Below are 19,463 nucleotides of genomic sequence, written 5' to 3'. Positions count from 1 at the left end.
TTTCTGATTAAAGGAAGACCCGTTGCAGTTGTCCGATGCGATGAGAGAGCTCGCGCGCAAAACGGAAGGGGTGGAGCTGAACATTTTCTTTGACCAATCGTTTTCCACGTATTCAGCCTCCTGATCGCGTATGTTCGAATCAAACGCTGTTAGTCAAGTAGCGGTACCTACTCTCTTTTACTTGTAGGACTGCCGATCTTTCTGTTTATTCTTTTCTTTTTTATTCCGGTTCCTGTAGAGGCTCGTAGGATCCAAGAGTTCTCTGAGTCATTTTTGGGTGACGGATGTTTTATTTTCGGTCCATGGGACCAGGCTGGAATTTGCTACTGTACGCAGCTGTTGCGGGCCCTGGCGCCGCTATCATGTCAGACACGGACAGCGATGAGGATTCTGCTGGAGGCAGTCCATTTTCTCTAACCGGTTTCCTTTTCGGCAGCATCAATGGAGCCGGGCAGCTGGAAGGGGAAAGCGTCTTCGATGATGTGAGGGAGTGGGCGTGGGGATAGGGATGGGGGTGGTGTGGCTAAAGAGAGCAGATGGAAAGAGGAGAGTGTTTAGGATTGAGGATGTTGTGGTGCGCTCTGAAAGGGCGCAGTGCACGTAAGAGAAGAGGAACAGTACCATCCTAGTAAATTTGGGAGTAATGTAGTAAAGTGATGGAGTTCAGTTCTGGGTCTGAGAATGGAAAGAGTGAAGACGAAGTAGGCAAGACAGGATTCCCTGCGTCTGGGGCGTTGACATAGATGGCTTTGGACAAAACTCTACCTGACCCGAGAATAGGAAAGAAAATAGCAGTTTATAATCTAGTGACTTTGCTTTTAAGCCGTTACTGTGGGATCCTAGTAACAATGTTTTCGAGCCGTTACTATGGCACCCTTCTAGGAAGATTTTTAATTGCGTCTCTATTTGTGACATGGCTCGCCCGAGGTGGCTCTAAGGCTGTAGGACTGGACAGAAGCTGTAACAGATCATTGGGTTCAGACCCCCAGCCGGCAAAACGGTGAATGTTCAAAGTATCCGGGGCAGATCTTTTCTGCTCTTGTGCTTTCTACGTAGTTTTCCCTGTGTGTTTACTGACCCTCGCAACATTGTTTCCTGTACCCAACTGGAACTCACCTTCTTTCATCTAGGTTTATTTTTCAAGGAGTAAGGCTGTTGATCAATATTTATTCTTCCCGCCCTCTCCAGCACACACAAGGTGGCAAAAACTCACGCCTTGCCTTTTCGTCTCTAACCCTAATGACCTTGATTGCCTTAATCTTTGATCAGAGAACTACTGTTCTATTCGTTTAGTCTCCGTGGTGGTTCTTTGGATAGTGTTTTCTTTAGTTACTTTTAACATGTGTCACCTGAAATTGGGCATGATACTTTAATAGAGATCTGATCACTGTGAAGGTTAGTGGAAAATCTACTTTCTGGCTCTTGAATGTAATGCTCCTTTCAGCGCACTGCCAACTCATTTTTCGTATAGATTTATGGTTTTGTTGTGGACCAGGGGAAATATGCCTTGTGGTGTGGGACGCTTAGGTTTAGTCGTTATCTTCGACTCTGGTGCTGTCCCTTTTTCAGGAGTGTAAGAAGCACTTGGCAGGCTTGGGGGCTTTGGGTCTGGGCAGCCTGATCACTGAACTCACGGCAAATGAAGAACTGACTGGGACTGACGGTGCTCTGGTAAATGATGAAGGTGAAGTCTGGGTCATGGGGAGTAAGGCGGGGGAGGAGGCTAGCCGCTTAACTCTAAATGTGCTTTTTGATGGTTATTACTGGAGGGAGGGAGAGTTACTTGCCCAGTGTTGAGTTTCCCTCTTTTTTTTTTCTTTTTTTTTTTTTACTTCTAGGATGGATTCGGAGTACAGAAGATGCTGTAGACTATTCAGACATCAGTGAGGTAGCAGAAGATGAAAGCCGAAGATACCAGCAAACAGTGGGGAGCTTGCAACCCCTTTGCTGCTCAGGTGATTCTTTGGTGCCCTCAGTACAGGATTCCAGGGCATTTTCCTGCTGTGTAGTCCAGTTTTGGCTCTGGTTTCCATGTCTCCTTACTGTCATTGTTCCTGCTCTTTATGCCTTTGCTCTGCTTCTCTTCTTTTGTCAGCTCAGTTCCAAGTAGCTGCTGCTGTATCTTTTGTGTTGTAGTGCAGTCTCCTCAAATTCAGGCTTTTATGCCTTATACTGTTCAGTTCTAAATTCTTGGGGAATGCCGCATAAGGATGATAATGCTTTTCTCCTTATCACCTCTTATTTGAGTATCGCAGGGTTCTTGGCAGTGTTGTATATGCTATTAAAAGTTAGAGACTTTGAAAAAAAAGTGGTTAGAAACTATGAAAGAAAGTCAGTCTTTGCCCTCAAGGAGTTTATAGTCCAAGAAGGATTAAGTATGCAATATCATATGTAAATGAGCCACATGCTTATTGGCTCAAATTCTCTTAATCATCCCACTCGCTGGATGCTGACGCGATACACTCAATGCTTGCTCTCAGCATAGGCTTTTCTCCCCAGAATAAGGTGCTTTCTTATAGAATCAAAGTGTCAAAGCTGGAAGGGATTTTAGTGGTCATTTATTTTTTACCTTCTCATAAATGAGGAAGACTTGAACTTTAGATAACTTTAATAAGTTTTGATAAGACTTTATCAAAAGTTCTGTGGTTAGCTGATGGCAGACCATGATTAATTCATAATTCAGTTTGTTAGACATTGAGCACCAGTTATGTGCTATAAATTATACTGTGCTAAACAATATAGTACAAAGATAATGAAATCCATTCTCTGATCTCAGGGAGCTCAGAATTTAGTGGTCTGGTGCATAGAGTATAGAGCATGGTCATAGTTCATATCTTTCCACTACCCTACACTACCTCTCATCACTGCTTGAAACATTTATGTGAATTTCCTCATTGCTTATTGGCTGCCTCTTCTTTGAAGTAGATTTCAGGCTGCTGAGAAATGTTGACAGAACTGTGGTAAATACTTGAACTTAGACTTCTTAGGGCCAGTTAATAGGTTTGGGTGTATCTTATACAAAGAGAATGAACTGTACCATGTACACAAGAAGTCACCTAAGAAAAATAGAAGATATAGACCCCACCTTCAAGGATTTTGTTATCATTTTGGGAAGGTGGCATAAACAAATGCAAAATATAATTATTCATCAGAAGGCATAAACCAACTACAGGCTCATGTTTCTGTATAAAATGTTATATTTAGTGTTGAGGTGCTGCCAGAATAACTTAGTCAAATAGCTTAGCTAATATTTTAAAGTACCCAAAGACTACGGGGAGGTGGTGGCAACTCTAATTTTCAGTGGAAGATGTACTTATTGAGGTTCGGGTTCCTTGTCTTGACACAAGGGGTGGTGGGATGGTAAAGAAGTGGATGGATGGGGGCTTCCTGGTTGGATTTTATGAGATGACTTCCTGGAAAAGGAGTATGCTGCTTTCGATAGTCTCAGTACTTTGGGATGCTAATGTCCAGGTTTTGTTGTCTTTTGGGGGTGCTTTCATTTATGCCCTTAGCTTTCCCCTTTCCTTGCATTGGCCCTTCACAAGGCTTGATTTGCAAGGGTTCTTGGGAACTGTTGGAAGTGGGTGCAGTTCATTAGGAAGGACTTCATGGAGATAAATTTTGAGCAAACTTTTAAAAGAGATGAGAGACAAAGTTTATTGGAGAGGAAGCAGCAGGGCATTTTGGTTTGGAAACATGGCTTGTCTAAAGGTTTGAAGATAGAAATAAGCAAGTAGTGTGGGGGAATTGGCCAGCCAGTTTGCTTGGAAGGAGTGGAAAGCATATTGCCAAATAGCAAGAATCAGGGATACTTAGATAAGGGAGCAATTTATTTATGCATTATTTGATATTTGATGTCCTTAAAAATTATAAATCAACATAGATTGTTGAGTAAGAGGCAAGGTGGTATAGTGAAAATAAAATGGACTTTGAAATCAGAAAGTCCTGGGTTCAGAAGGTTGAAGATTCAAATCCCAGCTCCATATTTAGTGTGATTGTGGGGAAATTGCTTAATCTCTTAAGACTTGGATTTCTCATTTGTAATAATCCCTCAGTTTTCTTGTCTGCAATAAAAGTGATGATACCTAACCTAATTAATAGGGCTTTTATGAGAATTTAAGTTCATTATTACGTGATGTGAAAGCACCTGCATAGTACAGTTCCTGGGTCATGGTAGGCATTCAGTAAATTTTAGTTACCTTTTCTTCCTAATTGATACTGTAGAAAAGTGATGCTGGTTGTTGTGAGGTTTTGATTAGAAAAGAGAGAAGTGGCAGACTAACTTGAAGACTGTTTTAGCAGACTAATTGTAAAGTTATTAAGGTCTGGAGTAAGGTGACAATTATGGAAAATTAAAGGTACGGTCAAACTTTGAGCCTTGAAAGTAGCTGAAAAAGCATCAAAAAGACTTGGTGAGTGAGGAAGTGTGTTGGAAAGAGTACAGGCTTTGGTGTTAAATCAGGTTTGAATTCGGATTTTGCTAGTTAAAGCTGTATGACACTAAGTCACTTAAGATTTTTATGTCAGAATAATTCCTACTTTACAGTATTATGGGGGGGTTATAGATAAAATAATTACAGATGCCTGACACATAATGGGAGCTCAATAAATGGAGTTTTTTTTAATTACTGTCATTAATGATTGATTGGAAAAGGTGTGTTGGAGGTTAAGAGGTTGAAGGGGACAAGAGACTAAAGTGACGAGCTGAGAAAATGAGGTTGGAGGTGGTATAGTAACAAAAGAGAATTTAAAAGATGTGAAGGTTATTTCAGTATGATGTAATAAAAACAGTTGTTGAATATCTGAGTGGAAAGGTTCTTTAGGCAGCAGAAGTTGCAGTGGAATTACAGAGAGGGTGATAAGTAAGAGCAAGAATACAGAGTTGGAGTTAATCTGGGTAAAGGTGATTGTTGAGAAAGGGAGTGGAGAGTAGAGGAGAATAATAGCACAGTGTTCAGAACCAAGTAACTGAGTGATGGTTAAAGGGCAGTGGAAAGAATAGCACATTGCAGAAGGGAGACAGAAAAAGCATCAAAGCTTGGAAGGTGAGAAGCAAGACAGTCCAGTTTTTTTTTTTTTTTTTTAAGACTTGGAAATTCAACTTTATTTACAAATGTTCTCCTATAAACAAAGATGTCATTTCATCCCTTCAAAATACTATAACTGATTATTTCCACAAAAATTACATAATTTTAATCTTTTTGCACAGAACTGTATTAAGGGATGAGCAAATCATCTCACAAGATGATCTTAGACATAAAAACAAACTCAAACATACAGCAACTTATGCACCGTAAATGTTCAATTGTCAGACAGAATGAAGAATTAAACTCACCTTAACATTTCCATCAGGAAATGAAAACATTGATAATCTTTTGGAGATAAATCCTTGACAAAAATATAGTCTTTTATGTAGTATGGTTGAATTGTGATTGTTTAGGGTTGCTCTTGTAGGCTTACATTTATACTGATTTAAAAAAATAAGTTATCATTGTAAAACGAGCCCAGACTTTTCTACACTGATTTTCTACCAATGAAAATACGGTCTGGTCTCCTCATTAAGGCAAGTTAATAAAATAACAAACCCAAGAAAGAACTTAAAAGCACAATCATTATGTGACGAGACAGTCCAGTTTTATAAAAAACTGACAGAGGAATAATAAATTTTTGATATCGAGAGGGTGAAAATAAAAACCAGAACAATTTGATCAGGAGAAGGAGCAAAAAATTTCAAACAGCTCTTGTGAGCTCCCTACATTCCTGTAGTGATACTATAGATAGTTGTTATGGCATTTGGCTATGCTGTGATGTCATCTCTGTCTGAAGGCAGAGCTGCATCTCCTGTGTGTTCTTAAAGAATCTGCATAGCGCTTCATGTGGTGCTTTACATTCTTGACTGGCAGGAATTTTTTGTTGTCTGACTATTTGGATATTGAGATCACCTTCTTGGTTTTACTAGATTATGATGATGATGATTATGATGCTGATTGTGAAGACATTGACTGCAAGTTGATGCCACCCCCACCTCCATCCCCAGTACCAGTGAAGAAGGATAAGGACCAGGATGTCATTGCTGGTGGTAAGTAGGGACTGCCTGCTTTTGTCTGGGGAGCAAGTTTTCTTTCATAAGTCCAGACTTTGGCATACACATACGGGGCTATTAAACAAAATTAAGCTGCCAGGAAAGGAGGAAACATCTAGAAGTGATTCATGTAATCTTTAAATTTTAGTATTAAAAGGCAGTTTTACTTTAAAAACATTTGGTAACAGTATTTTCATTTGTGCTTAAGAAAAATAAGATTGGTGGTTCCCCAATCTGCCCATCAAAAGCCCCTTGAGTCTTTAAAAAAATACAGATTTCTGACTCCCATCCTTGGAAGGAGTGATTCAGAAAGTTTGGGATAGAGCCCAAGAATCTTAAAGAGCTCCCCAAGTAATTTCTGATGCAGCTGATCTGCATACTGTTAGTTGGAAACTACCTGTTTAGATGGCTCTCTTTAAAAGAAATGGTTAAATGGAAAAGGTACCCTAGAATATGTTATATAGAGTCAACTCTCAGACATATAGAGATTTCAAAGACTGTTAAATTCTTCAGTCATCATCTCACCTCACCTGTCCCTATGCCTCCAACAATCTTATCCTAGGCTAGAAGATTGGGGAAGAGCAGTGTTTTTGGTCTCTTGTATTTATGGATGTAGTTAACTGTAGTTTTAAGCCATTTCTTTTTTAGTCTGCAGGCTGTATATCATTTGTTAACTTTATGTTTTAGGTCTTAGTTTATGCTAAACAATTTTTATTATCCTGTGGGCTAAAAAAAATCCTCCAGCTTATGATTCCATGAAATGGATATGATAGGGCCTGACTGGTATAAAGTATTATATGATTTTGCTGTTAGTCATATTCCTTTAACCTATTAAACTTAGAGAAATTAGTAAATATAGTAATAGTGTTTGTTTTCTTTCATCACAACCCTAGGGTACCAGGTACAAGGTGAGTTGGGGATGGTGGGAGATAACTGAGTTGGAATGAGTTTTCTGGGTTGCATAGTAGTAATCCTGGTGCCTGGGACTATATCCCCTGCCATTGAGCCATGCAAATAGCCTAAAATGAGTGTTGGGTGAATTGGAGGAAATAATGCTCACAGTTACATGCCAAAGGGGTTTCTTTCCTTGTTGCAGTGTCTGAGGATGGAGAAGGCATCATCTTGCCCTCTGTCATTGCCCCTTCCTCTTTGGCCTCAGAGCAAGTGGACTTCAGTAGTTCCTTTGACTCAGAATCTGAGATGGGACCTCAGGAAGCAGCACAGGCAGAATCCAAGGATGGAAAGCTGACCCTACCATTAGCCGGGATTATGCAGCATGATGCCACCAAGCTTTTGCCGAGCGTCACAGAACTTTTCCCAGAATTTCGGCCCGGCAAGGTATTTTCTGTGGAGAATGCTCACCTTGCAAACTGCTGATTTCTTCCAAATACTGAGTTCTTTTGTGAGATGCTGAGTATAGATTGGATAAGATCTGAGGGTTTTCCTTTTTCAGTGACATAATCACTATAGGAGCTCTTCATACTGTGTTAGGTCTTTTTTTAAAGTTGTATTATACATTGATGTTAAGTGTGATTCATACTGTTTTTGTTAGAAATTGTCCTGTCTTAAAAGAACTAGTTCAGATTTATTGAGGGGCACTTCTTTACATCCTTGGTAGATTTTATTAATCTGAGTTCTGCACTCCTTTAATCTCTCTCCTAAATTCAATAGATCCTCAAGGGAGTTTCCAGGCTTGGGTGCTACTCTTTTCCTTTCTGACACTGAGTCTCTCACATAGTAACATGTTCTGTATTCTAGGTGTTACGTTTCCTACGTCTGTTTGGACCAGGGAAGAATGTCCCATCTGTTTGGCGGAGTGCTTGGAGAAAGAGGAAAAAGAAGCACCGTGAGCTGATAAAGGAAGAGCAAATCCAGGAGGTGGAGTGCTCAGTAGAATCAAAAGTCAGCCAGAAGTCTTTGTGGAACTATGACTATGCTCCGCCACCACCTCCAGAGCAGTGTCTCTCTGATGATGAAGTAAGCAAAAATAAAGACTGGGATTAAGTCCTAGGAGGGGAACGAAAGAGTTCTCCCTAATTTATGTCTAAATTGCAGTAGCACTTTTAGCAGGCAGGGTCCTGATTATCAATGACTAGTCAGGAGTTTGATCACAGTGGCTCCCCCTACCCTATGGTAATAGAAAACTATTTGGGGTGGAGGGATGCAGATGGTGATATACTGTTGAATAGGAAGGTTTGAATGATAGGTGCTTTACTGTCTAACTCCTGTTGAAAAAATCATCCTTGTGGCTTTACTGAGTTCCCCTCCTGACTGTTAACTCACTGTGGCCTTAGGATATTGGGATTAGGAAGTCCCCCTCTTTCTACTTCTTTTCTCTTACAGATTACAATGATGGCTCCAGTGGAGTCCAAGTTTTCCCAGTCAGCTGGAGATACAGATAAAGTGACAGATAACAAACCAAGAGTGGCTGAGTGGCGTTATGGACCTGCACGACTGTGGTACGATATGCTGGGTGTCCCTGAAGATGGCACTGGATTTGATTATGGCTTCAAATTGAGAAAGACAGAACATGAACCTGTGATGAAATGTAAAGTGATGGAGGTGAGCATCACTGGGATGTAAGAAAGAAATCCATGTGTCCAGGGCCCTATCAGATTCACTTCGTCTACTTTTCAATTGGGGAGATACTGGGTAGGGTTTCTTAGGGGGGGAATTTTAGGTGTCTAAAGTTTTTGCTTGGTATGCTCTGTCACTCTAGCAACTAGGGCCCTATTATAAGGATTCTGTTTGTGAAATGAGTGCTGTGCCAGACCAGGAGTGGGAGGAGGCAGCTACTCCTCCACTGTCAGGATCTTCTCTCAAGTCAAGGACTGCTTATAGCGTATCTCTGATGTGGGATTTGGAGTGGAAACGTTCACCAGTGATTTGTTTTTCCCTCCCTACTTCTGCAGGACTTTAGAAAGCTTAAGGAAAGCAATGGCACTGATCTTTTGGCTGATGAAAACTTCCTGATGGTGACACAGCTACATTGGGAGGATGATATCATCTGGGATGGGGAGGATGTCAAACACAAAGGGACAAAACCTCAGCGTGCAAGCCTGGCAGGCTGGCTTCCTTCCAGCATGACTAGGAATGCCATGGCTTACAATGTTCAACAAGGTGGGCCTCCATGCCAGCTGTGTCCAGCACACTACCCTTCATCTCAATCACCCTAAGTGGGCTTAGCTGTGATCTTTTGGGCTGCTGAGGGACAGTGAAGTGTTCTGTATTGGAGCCCTGATTCTAGTCTGTAGTGAATTTTTTTTTGCCCTTTTAATTAGGTAGGATGGACTCTGGTTTCTCATTAGAAAAATTTGAAAGCTACTTTGAAGTTAAAAGAGCTTTCTGAACTATAACAATGCTTTGTAGCCTACTTCCGTTTTCAAAGCCCCTTTGTCTTTGTCATTCTAGAGTTTGCTTTTTCTCACCTTAAATAGGTTTAAAAAAAAGGTAAGCCATGCTTAATGTAGAACCCTTTGAAACTAGAGTACAGTGTTAAAAAAAAATTCCTGTAATCCTACTATCCAGGGATTATAAACTGTTCACTTTTTGGTGTATTTCCTTACAGTCTGTCTTTGTGTATGTGTAGTTGAGCTCATTTTTATATATACAGTTTTGTATACTGTGCTTTTCCCTTACCAAATATTTTTCTACATCATTGAAAGTTCTTAAAAATGTATATTGACATGGGAGACTCATTTTAAATGAGAAAAAAACAGGATATGAAATGGCATATTCGATATCCCTTTTGTGTAAATGGAAAAATAAGCAGACTGTATAAACATAGAAAGGAATATACTAAAGGGTTCACAGTGGTTATTTCTGGGTTGTAAGATCACAGGCAGCTTCAGTTTTCTTTGTATCTTTCTGTATTTTCTAAATTTCCATCAACCTGGATTACTTTTATAATTAGGAAAAACAAAAATGTATGTAGAAGTTTTTTATAGCCAAGAAATAGTTATTTTTCCCTTTATTCTTTCTAAAGACTGTATTGGTTGCATAGTTTTCTTACAGGCATTTAATATTTTATTTATTTACCAATTACTGTTGTATTTGTTAATATATTTTACTACCATTTATTGTTACCATATTTTTCCATATTTATTACCTTAATTTATTTAACCAATCCCTTATTGTTACATTTAGACTGTTACAATTTTGACTATTATAAAGAAAATATTGCAACGAACATTTTTGTTGGCAGCTTTTTTTCAAAGTGAGAAATACATCGTGTCCAGTAGATTTCCTTTTCAGTAGCCGCTTAAGTGCTTCTAACATCTGCTCCTTTTCCCCTTACCTAGAATCATGATTGAAGGGGGCACAAATGTTTTGTTTGTTATTGAGTCTTCCCTCCCTCTGTTTTGACTAGGTTTTGCAGCTGCCCTGGATGATGACAAACCTTGGTACTCCATTTTTGCCATTGACAATGAGGAGCTGGTGTATGGACACTGGGAGGATAATATCATTTGGGATGCTCAGTCCATGCCCCGGCTGTTGGAGCCTCCTGTTTTGACACTTGATCCCAATGATGAGAATCTCATTTTGGGTATGGTACTGGCAGAGGCCAGTGTTCCTCTTCATCCTTGACAGTTAGCTTGTTGCTAATGTCAAGGGGCAGGAGGAAAAAAGAAGGGTTGAAGGACAAGATTAGAAGCTTCCAGGTGGCAGTTTGAGAGAACAAACTTGTGGCTGTCAGCTTCTGGATTTTTAGATTGTTTAGGGAAAACTCATTAATGTAAGAGTGTGGGTAAGTAGCACTTTTGAGATGCGTCAGGAGTCTAGTTGATTCCGTTTAAGTGAATCGTGGAATAGAAGTAGTCTGTAGTCTGGAGTGGGATGAGAGAGCTAATTAGGACCTGCAAAGGTATCAGTAGGAAAGATGATTTGCAGGGATGGTAACTCCAGAGTGACTTTTGTTTTATCCTCAGAAATTTCTGATGAGAAGGAAGAGGCTACCTCTAACTCCCCCTCCAAGGAGAGTAAGGAGGAGTCATCTCTGAAGAAGAGTCAAATTCTCTTAGGGAAAACAGGAGTCATCAAGGAGGAACCACAGCAGGTCTGTGAAGGGAAAGGGGGTTTGGTGTTCAGGAGAACAAAAAAATTAATGGAGAAGGTAGTCTGAATATGGCTTATTTGGTGATCTATCATTAGAACATGTCTCAGCCAGAGGTGAAAGATCCATGGAATCTCTCCAATGATGAGTTTTACTACCCCAAACAACAGGGTCTTCGGGGCACCTTTGGAGGGAATATTATCCAGGTAAAAGTACCACCTTTTCTGTGGTGTGTGGGAGCTCACTGCTTTGTTCTGGTGGAGCATATGGGTAAATCTTGCCTAGGTTGGAGGTAGTATTTAATTTGAACCCTTGTATTTCCTGTTTCAGCACTCAATTCCTGCTGTGGAATTGCGGCAGCCTTTCTTTCCCACGCACATGGGACCCATCAAACTTCGGCAGTTCCATCGCCCACCTCTGAAAAAGTACTCTTTTGGGGCACTATCTCAGCCAGGTCCCCACTCAGTCCAGCCCTTGCTAAAGCATATCAAAAAGAAGGCCAAGGTATGATTGAATCCTGGTTAGAGAAAAAACAGCTATAAAAGATACTGGGGTATAAATTGGGGTTGGTTGTTAGATGACATTTGGGAATTAGTAGTTATTTTTTCAGATACTATAATGTTACTATTTGCGGAAATGTCCTTATTCTTAGGAAATACATGCTAAAATAGGAGTGAATTGTCATGATGACTGCAATATTCAAAAATAGTTTAGCAAAATTTATAGATATAGATAAAACAAATATGTGAAGTAGAAAGTTATATCTAGTAGGTATATTCATAGTAATATTCTTTTAAGTTTGGTATATGTCTGAAATTGTATAAAACATGGTAAAAGCTTTTTTTGGTGTGTTTGTCTCAGAACGAAGGGCCTAAGTGTTTGTTGTTATTGCCCTGACAAACTGGTCTGGGTTCTCTATCTTGAGCAGATGAGAGAGCAAGCTTCAGGTGGTGGAGAGATGTTTTTTATGCGCACACCTCAGGACCTCACAGGCAAAGATGGAGATCTCATTCTTGCGGAATACAGTGAGGAAAATGGACCCTTAATGATGCAGGTTGGCATGGCAACCAAGATTAAAAACTACTATAAACGGGTGAGTTGCTGCTCAGAAAATCTTTAATATAACTAGTTAGCTATCCAGCAATAATCTGTGAACGTGTATTTTGCTTTTATTTTTTTACTCATAAGTTTCTTGGGAGAAAGGAATGGTATCTTTTCTTGTAGTTAGTGGTATTAGTAAAGTGCTGTCTATGCTCATGGAATATTTTGTGTAGGTTTATTGATTATATTCTGTGATAGTAACTGGGTCTGCTCTGTTCCTCATAGAAACCTGGAAAGGATCCTGGAGCCCCAGATTGTAAATATGGAGAAACTGTTTACTGCCATACGTCTCCCTTCCTGGGCTCTCTGCATCCTGGACAATTACTGCAGGTGAGGAATTCTTTCTGGTTATAACTCCTGAGGAAATTGATGGATACTGAGCTAGTCAGTCCAGAAAGAACCAGTTATAGTTGAATGAGATTCTGTTCAGATGTAAGTATGGGGAAGATCAGTTTAATCCAAAATGATCATAGCTGTATTTGAAATGGTTTTTTTACAGGTTTATTAAGATACATTCACATACCATACAGTCAGTCCAAAGTGTGTAATAATGGCTTTTAGTGTATTCACAGGATTGTACATTCATCACCACAATCAATTTTGGAACATTTTCATTACTCCAAAAAAAAGACCCCATACCACTTAGCAGTCACCTCTTAATCTCTCTAACCTTCCCCAGCCCTAATAACCACTAATCTATTTCTGCCTCTATAGATGTATTTATATTTACATTTTATATGTATGGAATCATACAATATGTAGTACTTTGTGTCTGGTTTTTTTCATGTAATGTAATGGTTTTTTACAAATTGTTGTTTATTTTTAATTAGAGAAGTTGTAGGTTTACCAAAAAGTCATGTAGAAAATGCAGCATTCCCATTTAACCTGCAGCATTGTTGACACTTTGTATTAGTTTGGTATCTTTGTTACAATTGAAAGAATATTAAAGTAGTACTGGTAACTGTAGTCCATAGTTTTACATTAGGTGTATTTTTTTCCCATAAGCCACCCTATTATTAACACTTTGTATTAGTGTCATACATTTGTTATAATTCACCAGAGAACATTCTTAATACTTGTACTATTAACCCCAGTCCATCATCCGTAACAGGATTCACTGTGTTATACAGTCCCATGTTTTGTCTTCTTTCATTCTAGTAACATGCACAACCCAGAACTTCCCCTTTCAACCATATTCACATACATATTTCAGTGCTGTTAGTTACATTCACAATAATGTGCTGCCATCACCACTATTCATTTCCAAACTTCTACGATCAATTTTTTTCCTTAAAACTGTCTCCTAAATGTGTTATTCTTAGGCTAAGTTTTAAATAGTTTTTTTTTTTTTTTTTAGAAAATACACGCTGATAAGAAGCCCAGAAATAACCTGGGTGGCATAGGGAAGTCAACCTGGGATTAATAATTTACTATAGTTAATTTATGAATCTTCAGGTCGTATGTATATGGATAAAATGGTATGTTTTAATCATATTAGTTGTGTTTTTTTCCCTTAAACTTTATTTTGAAATAACTTCAAATTTACAGGACAGTTTTGAAAGAATACAGACCCCTGCAGAGAACTCCAATAACCCTTCCCCCAATACCCAGATCTAACATTTTACTGTCATTCTGTCTATCCATTTGTCTGTCAGTCCGTCCATCAGTGTATCTAACTGTCTCTATCAATTTTCTGCACATTTGAGAGTAGGTTGTATACATCATACTCCTTGAACTCATAATACTTCCATCTACATTTCCTAACAACAAGGATATTTACTTATGTAACCACCTTAAGTATACTTGTCAAGTTCAGTAACTTTAACATTGCTGTAAAGCTCACGGTCTGTATTCCAGTTTTTTTCCACATGTCCCAATAATGTCCTTTTGGGCCTTTTCTACTCCTTTATTAGATCTAGTCCCGGATCATGAATTGTATGTAAATGTCATTATGTTGTCAATTGCTCTTTTTTTTTTTTAATTGTAGATACATATGACATAAACTTCACCATCTCACTAACTCCCAAGCATGCCTTTCAGTGGGATTAATCACATTCACAATGTTGTCCTACCCTCACCACCATCCATTATCAGAACATTACCACAGACACGATATACCGATCACCCATTATGCATTAACTCTCCATCCCCACCTCCCATAACCTGTATTCTACTTTCTGTCTCTGTGAGTTTGCCTGTTTTAGCTATTTCATGTAAGTGCAATCATAATTGTCTCTTTGTGTCTAACTTCTTTCACTCAGTGTGATGTCTTCAAGGTTCATCCATGTAGTGGCATGTATCAAAACTTCATTACTTCTCAAGGCTGAGTGATACTCCATTATGTATATACCACATTTTGTTTATCCGTTCATCTACTGATGAAGAGTTGGGTTGCTTCCACATTTTGGCTCTTGTGAATAATGTTGCTATGAACATCAATGTATACATATTTGAGTCCCTGCTTTCAAATTCTTTAGGTATATAACTAGAAGTGGGATTGCCAGGTCATATGGTAAGTCTGTGTTTAACTTTTGGAAGAATCACCAAACCATTTACTACAGCGGCTGCACCATTTTACATCCCCCCCCCCAATAGTGTACAAGGGTTCCTATTTCTCTGCATCTTCTCCTGCACTTAATATTTATTTATATATTTATTTAGTAATAGCCATTTTAGTGGCTCATGGTGGTTTTGATTGTCATTTCCGTAATGGCTAGTGATGTTGAGCATCTTTTCATGTGCTAATTGACCATTTGTATATCTTCTTTGGAGAAACAACTATTCGAGTCCTTTACTATTTTTTAATTGGGGGTTTGCCTGCTGTTGAGTTGCAGGAATTCTGTATAATAGTCTAGATATTAAACCCTTATCAAATATATAGTTCCCAAATATTTTCTCCAATTCTGTTGGTTGTCTTTTCATTTTCTTGATAATGTCCTTAGATGCACAAAAGTTTTACATTTTGATGAAGTCCAGTTTATCTGTTTTTTCTCTTCTGGCTTGTGCTTTTGGTATAATGTCTAAGAATCCATTGCCTAGTATAATGTCCTGCAGATATTTCCCTATGTTTTCCTCAAAGAGATTTAAAGTTTTAGCTCTTCTATTTTTTAAAATTCATTTTTATTGAGATACATTCACATACCATGCAGACATACAAAGCATACATTCAGTTGTTCACAGTACCATTATATAGTGTATTCATCACCAAAATTAATTTTTGAACATTTTCATTACCACACACACAAAAATCATAAGATTAAAAATTAAACTGAAAAAGAACAATCAAAATAAAAAAGAACTCTAGGTGCCTTTTTTTTCCCCCATTTTTCTGTTCATTCATCCATACACTGGACAAAGGGGAGTGTGATCCATATGGCTTTCCCAATCACATTGTCAACCCTCATAAGCTACATTTTCATACAGTTGTCTTCAAGATTCATGGGTTCCGCGTTGTAGTTTGATAGTTTCAGGTATTTACTGCTAGCTAGTCCAATTCATTAGAACCTAAAAAGGGTTGTCTATATTGTGTGTAAGAGTGCCCATCAGAGTGATCGCTCAGCTCCTTTTGGAAACTCTCCGCCACTGAAACTTATTTATTTCCTTTCACATCCCCCTTTTGGCAAGAAGATGTTCTCCATCCCACGATGCCGGGTCTAGATTCCTCCCCAGGAGTCATTCCATGTTGCCAGGGGGATTCACTCCCCTGGGTGTCAGATCCCATGTACTGGGGAGGGCAGTGATTTTACCTGCCGAGTTGGCTTAGCTAGAGAGAGAGGGCCACATCTGAGCAACAAAGAGGCTTTCAGGAGGAGGCTCTTAGGCACGATTATAGGCAGGCCTAGCCTCTCCTTTGCAGCAACAGTCTTCCCAAGGGCAAGTCCTATGGTAGAGGGCTCAGCCCATCAAACCATCAGTCTCCTATGTCTCTGAGCACCTCAGCAATCATTGAGGTGGGGAAGCCCAACACCCCTGAATTCTCTACCATTACCTCTTCTTTTTAGGTTGTTGATCTATTTTGAGTTGATTATTTTATATGGTGTGTGTTGGGGTCCACTTTCATTCTTTTACATGAGGAAATCAGTTTTTTCCAGCACCATTTGTTGAAGAGTCGTGATCATTTTTGAGTATTGAACCACATCTGAACTGTGCCATCTACAGTACCCAGTCATAGTGAGATGCTTGTCTTTCCTTCTTTATTCTCATGGGTGTAGAGGAGCCCTCCTGTAACTTAGCTTCTACATATTTTATTAAGGGTAATTACAGAGATCCACCAACGATGTGGGGAAATCTCTAGCACTCTGCTATATTGTCTTTTCTCCTGTCATTTCTCATGGAAATCTTAACCATTTTCCCTATTCTTATATCTAGTTTATTTTACTATCCCTATTGCTTATTCTCCTAAAGCATCTGCAAAGCCTGTTTTTTTCCTTTTCCTTTACATCTGTAGTCCATTTCCCATCAGATTTTGAGCATCGTTTTTATACTATTCTTGGCATTCCTCTCCCTGTAACTTTCTTTTGAGTTTTTCTACCAATCTGTCTCCTATGGTGTGGTTATTTTTGTAGTGTCTCTTTTTTTTTTTGTCTTTTTCTTTTTTTCCAATCTTCATTTTATTGAGATATATTCACATATCATGCAGTCATACAAAACAAATCATACATTCGATTGTTCGCAGTACCATTACGTAGTTGTACATTCATCACATAAATCAATCCCTGACACCTTCATTAGCACACACACAAAAATAACAAGAATAATAATTAAAGTAAAAATGAGCAATTGAAGTAAAAAAGAACACTGGGTACCTTTGTCTGTCTGTTTGTCCGTTTCCTTCCCCTATTTTTCTACTCATCCATCCATAAACTAGACAAAGGGGAGTGTGGTCCTTATGGTTTTCCCAATCCCCTTGTCACCCCTCATAAACTACATTTTTATACAATTGTCTTCGAGATTCATGGGTTCTGGGTTCTAGTTTGATAGTTTCAGGTATCTACCACCAGCTACCCCAATTCTTCAGAACATACAAAGGGTTGTCTACATTGTGCGTAAGAGTGCCCACCAGAGTGACCTCTCGGCTCCTTTTGGAATCTCTCTGCTACTGAAGCTTATTTCATTTCCTTTCACACCCCCCTTTTGGTCAAGAAGATGTTCTCCTTCCCACGATGCTTGGTCTACATTCCTCCCCGGGAGTCATATTCCACGTTGCCAGGGAGATTCACTCCCCTGGGTGTCTGATCCCACGTAGGGGGGCAGGGCAGTGATTTCACCTTTCAAGTTGGCTTAGCTAGAGAGAGAGGGCCACATCTGAGCAACAAAGAGGCATTCGGGAGGAGGCTCTTAGGCACAATTATAGGGAGGCCTAGCCTCTCCTTTGCAGCAACTGTCTTCCCAAGGGTAAAACCTATGGTAGAGGGCTCAACCCATCAAACCACCAGTTCCCTATGTCTGTGGTCATGTTAGCAACCATTGAGGTGGGGTAGGCCAATACCCCTGCATTCTCCACAGGCTCCTCAAGGGGGCACTACATATTTTTTTCCTTTTTTCCCCTTCCCTTTTTTTTTAACCTTTTCTTCCTTTTTAAATCAACTGTATGGAAAAAAATTTAAAAAAACGAACAAAAAAACAAAAAAGAAAAACATACAGTAAAAGAACATTTCAAAGAGACCATAACATGGGAGTAAGAAAAAGACAACTAACCTAAGATAACTGCTTTACTTCCAACCTGTTCCTACTTTACCCCAAGAAAGTTACATAATATAGCAACATTTCTGTGAACTTGTTCCTACTATATCCATCAGAAATTAACAGACCATAATCATTCCTGGGCATCCCCAGAACGCTAAATAGCATATCTGTTCTTCTTGGATTACTGTTTCCCCTTCCTTAATTGCTCTCTATTGCTAGTTCCCCTACATTCTACATTGTAAACCATTCGTTTTACATTTTTCAAAGTTCACATTAGTGGTAGCATATAATATTTCTCTTTCTATGCCTGGTTTATTTCGCTCAGCATTATGTCTTCAAGGTTCATCCATGTTGTCATATGTTTCACAAGGTCGTTCCTTCTTACTGCTGTGTAGTATTCCATCGTGTGTATGTACCACATTTTATTTATCCACTCATCTGTTGAAGGACATTTGGATTGTTTCCATCTGTCCTAGTTTGCTAATGCTGCAGAATGCAAACCACCAGAGATAGATTGGCTTTTATAAAACGGGGGTTTATTTCACTACACAATTACAGTCTTAAGGCCACAAAGCGTCCAAGGTAACACATCAGCAATCGGGTACCCTCACCGGAGGATGGCCAATGGTCTCCGGAAAACCTCTGTTAGCTGGGAAGGCAGCTGGCAACTGCTCCAAAGCTCCGGCCTCAAAACGGCTTTCTGCCAGGACGTTCCTCTCTAGCAAGCTTGCTCCTCTTCAAAACATCACTCCCAGAATGCAGGGGTATTTGCCTACCCCACCTCCATGGTTGCTAACATGACCACAGACATAGGGGACTGGTGGTTTGATGGGTTGAGCCCTCTACCATAAGTTTTACCCTTGGGAAAACGGTTGCTGCAAAGGAGAGGCTAGGCCTCCCTATATTTGTGCCTAAGAGTCTCCTCCTGAATGCCTCTTTGTTGCTCAGATGTGGCCCTCTCTCTCTGGCTAAGCCAACTTGAAAGGTGAAATCACTGCCCTCCCCCCTACGTGGGATCAGACACCCAGGGGAGTGAATCTCCCTGGCAATGTGGAATATGACTCCCGGGGAGGAATGTAGACCCGGCATCGTGGGACGGAGAACATCTTCTTGACCAAAAGGGGGATGTGAAAGGAAATGAAATAAGCTTCAGTGGCAGAGAGATTCCCAAAGGAGCCAAGAGGTCACTCTGGTGGGCACTCTTACGCACACTTTAGACAACCCTTTTTAGGTTCTAAAGAATTGGGGTAGCTGGTGGTGGATACCTGAAACTATCAAACTACAACCCAGAACCCATGAATCTCGAAGACAGTTGTATAAAAATGTAGCTTATGAGGGGTGACAATGTGATTGGGAAAGCCATAAGGACCACGCTCCACTTTGTCTAGTTTATGGATGGATGAGTAGAAAAATAGGGGAAGGAAACAAACAGACAAAGGTACCCAGTGTTCTTTTTTACTTCAATTGCTCTTTTTCACGCTAATTATTATTATTGTTATTTTTGTGTGTGTGCTAATGAAGGTGTCAGGGTTTGATTTAGGT

The 19,463-nt window shown here is 39.6% G+C and overlaps 1 protein-coding gene across 2 annotated transcripts in view; it reads left to right on the top strand.

Annotated features, from left to right (window-relative positions):
• The first annotated feature begins 202 nt into the window (after positions 1-202).
• Positions 203-19,463, top strand: part of TAF1 (TATA-box binding protein associated factor 1) — a 145,270-nt gene continuing 126,009 nt past the window's right edge. The window contains exons 1-14 of one of the 2 annotated variants that reach the window (XM_037822723.1): positions 203-482; positions 1,570-1,684; positions 1,839-1,955; positions 5,960-6,079; positions 7,242-7,420; positions 7,841-8,059; positions 8,426-8,644; positions 8,995-9,202; positions 10,452-10,628; positions 11,011-11,138; positions 11,234-11,341; positions 11,466-11,639; positions 12,064-12,228; positions 12,462-12,566. In XM_037822723.1, coding sequence (XP_037678651.1) covers positions 285-482; positions 1,570-1,684; positions 1,839-1,955; positions 5,960-6,079; positions 7,242-7,420; positions 7,841-8,059; positions 8,426-8,644; positions 8,995-9,202; positions 10,452-10,628; positions 11,011-11,138; positions 11,234-11,341; positions 11,466-11,639; positions 12,064-12,228; positions 12,462-12,566 — 2,232 coding nt within the window. In that variant the 5' untranslated portion in view covers positions 203-284. Of the gene's footprint in view, positions 483-1,569; positions 1,685-1,838; positions 1,956-5,959; positions 6,080-7,178; positions 7,421-7,840; positions 8,060-8,425; positions 8,645-8,994; positions 9,203-10,451; positions 10,629-11,010; positions 11,139-11,233; positions 11,342-11,465; positions 11,640-12,063; positions 12,229-12,461; positions 12,567-19,463 lie in introns of both variants that reach the window. The other variant, XM_037822722.1, reaches the window with a different exon arrangement.

Source organism: Choloepus didactylus, chromosome Y, assembly GCF_015220235.1.
Source record: "Choloepus didactylus isolate mChoDid1 chromosome Y, mChoDid1.pri, whole genome shotgun sequence".
NCBI classification, from domain to species: Eukaryota; Metazoa; Chordata; class Mammalia; order Pilosa; family Megalonychidae; genus Choloepus; species Choloepus didactylus.
This window is presented reverse-complemented; position numbering and strand designations above follow the sequence as displayed.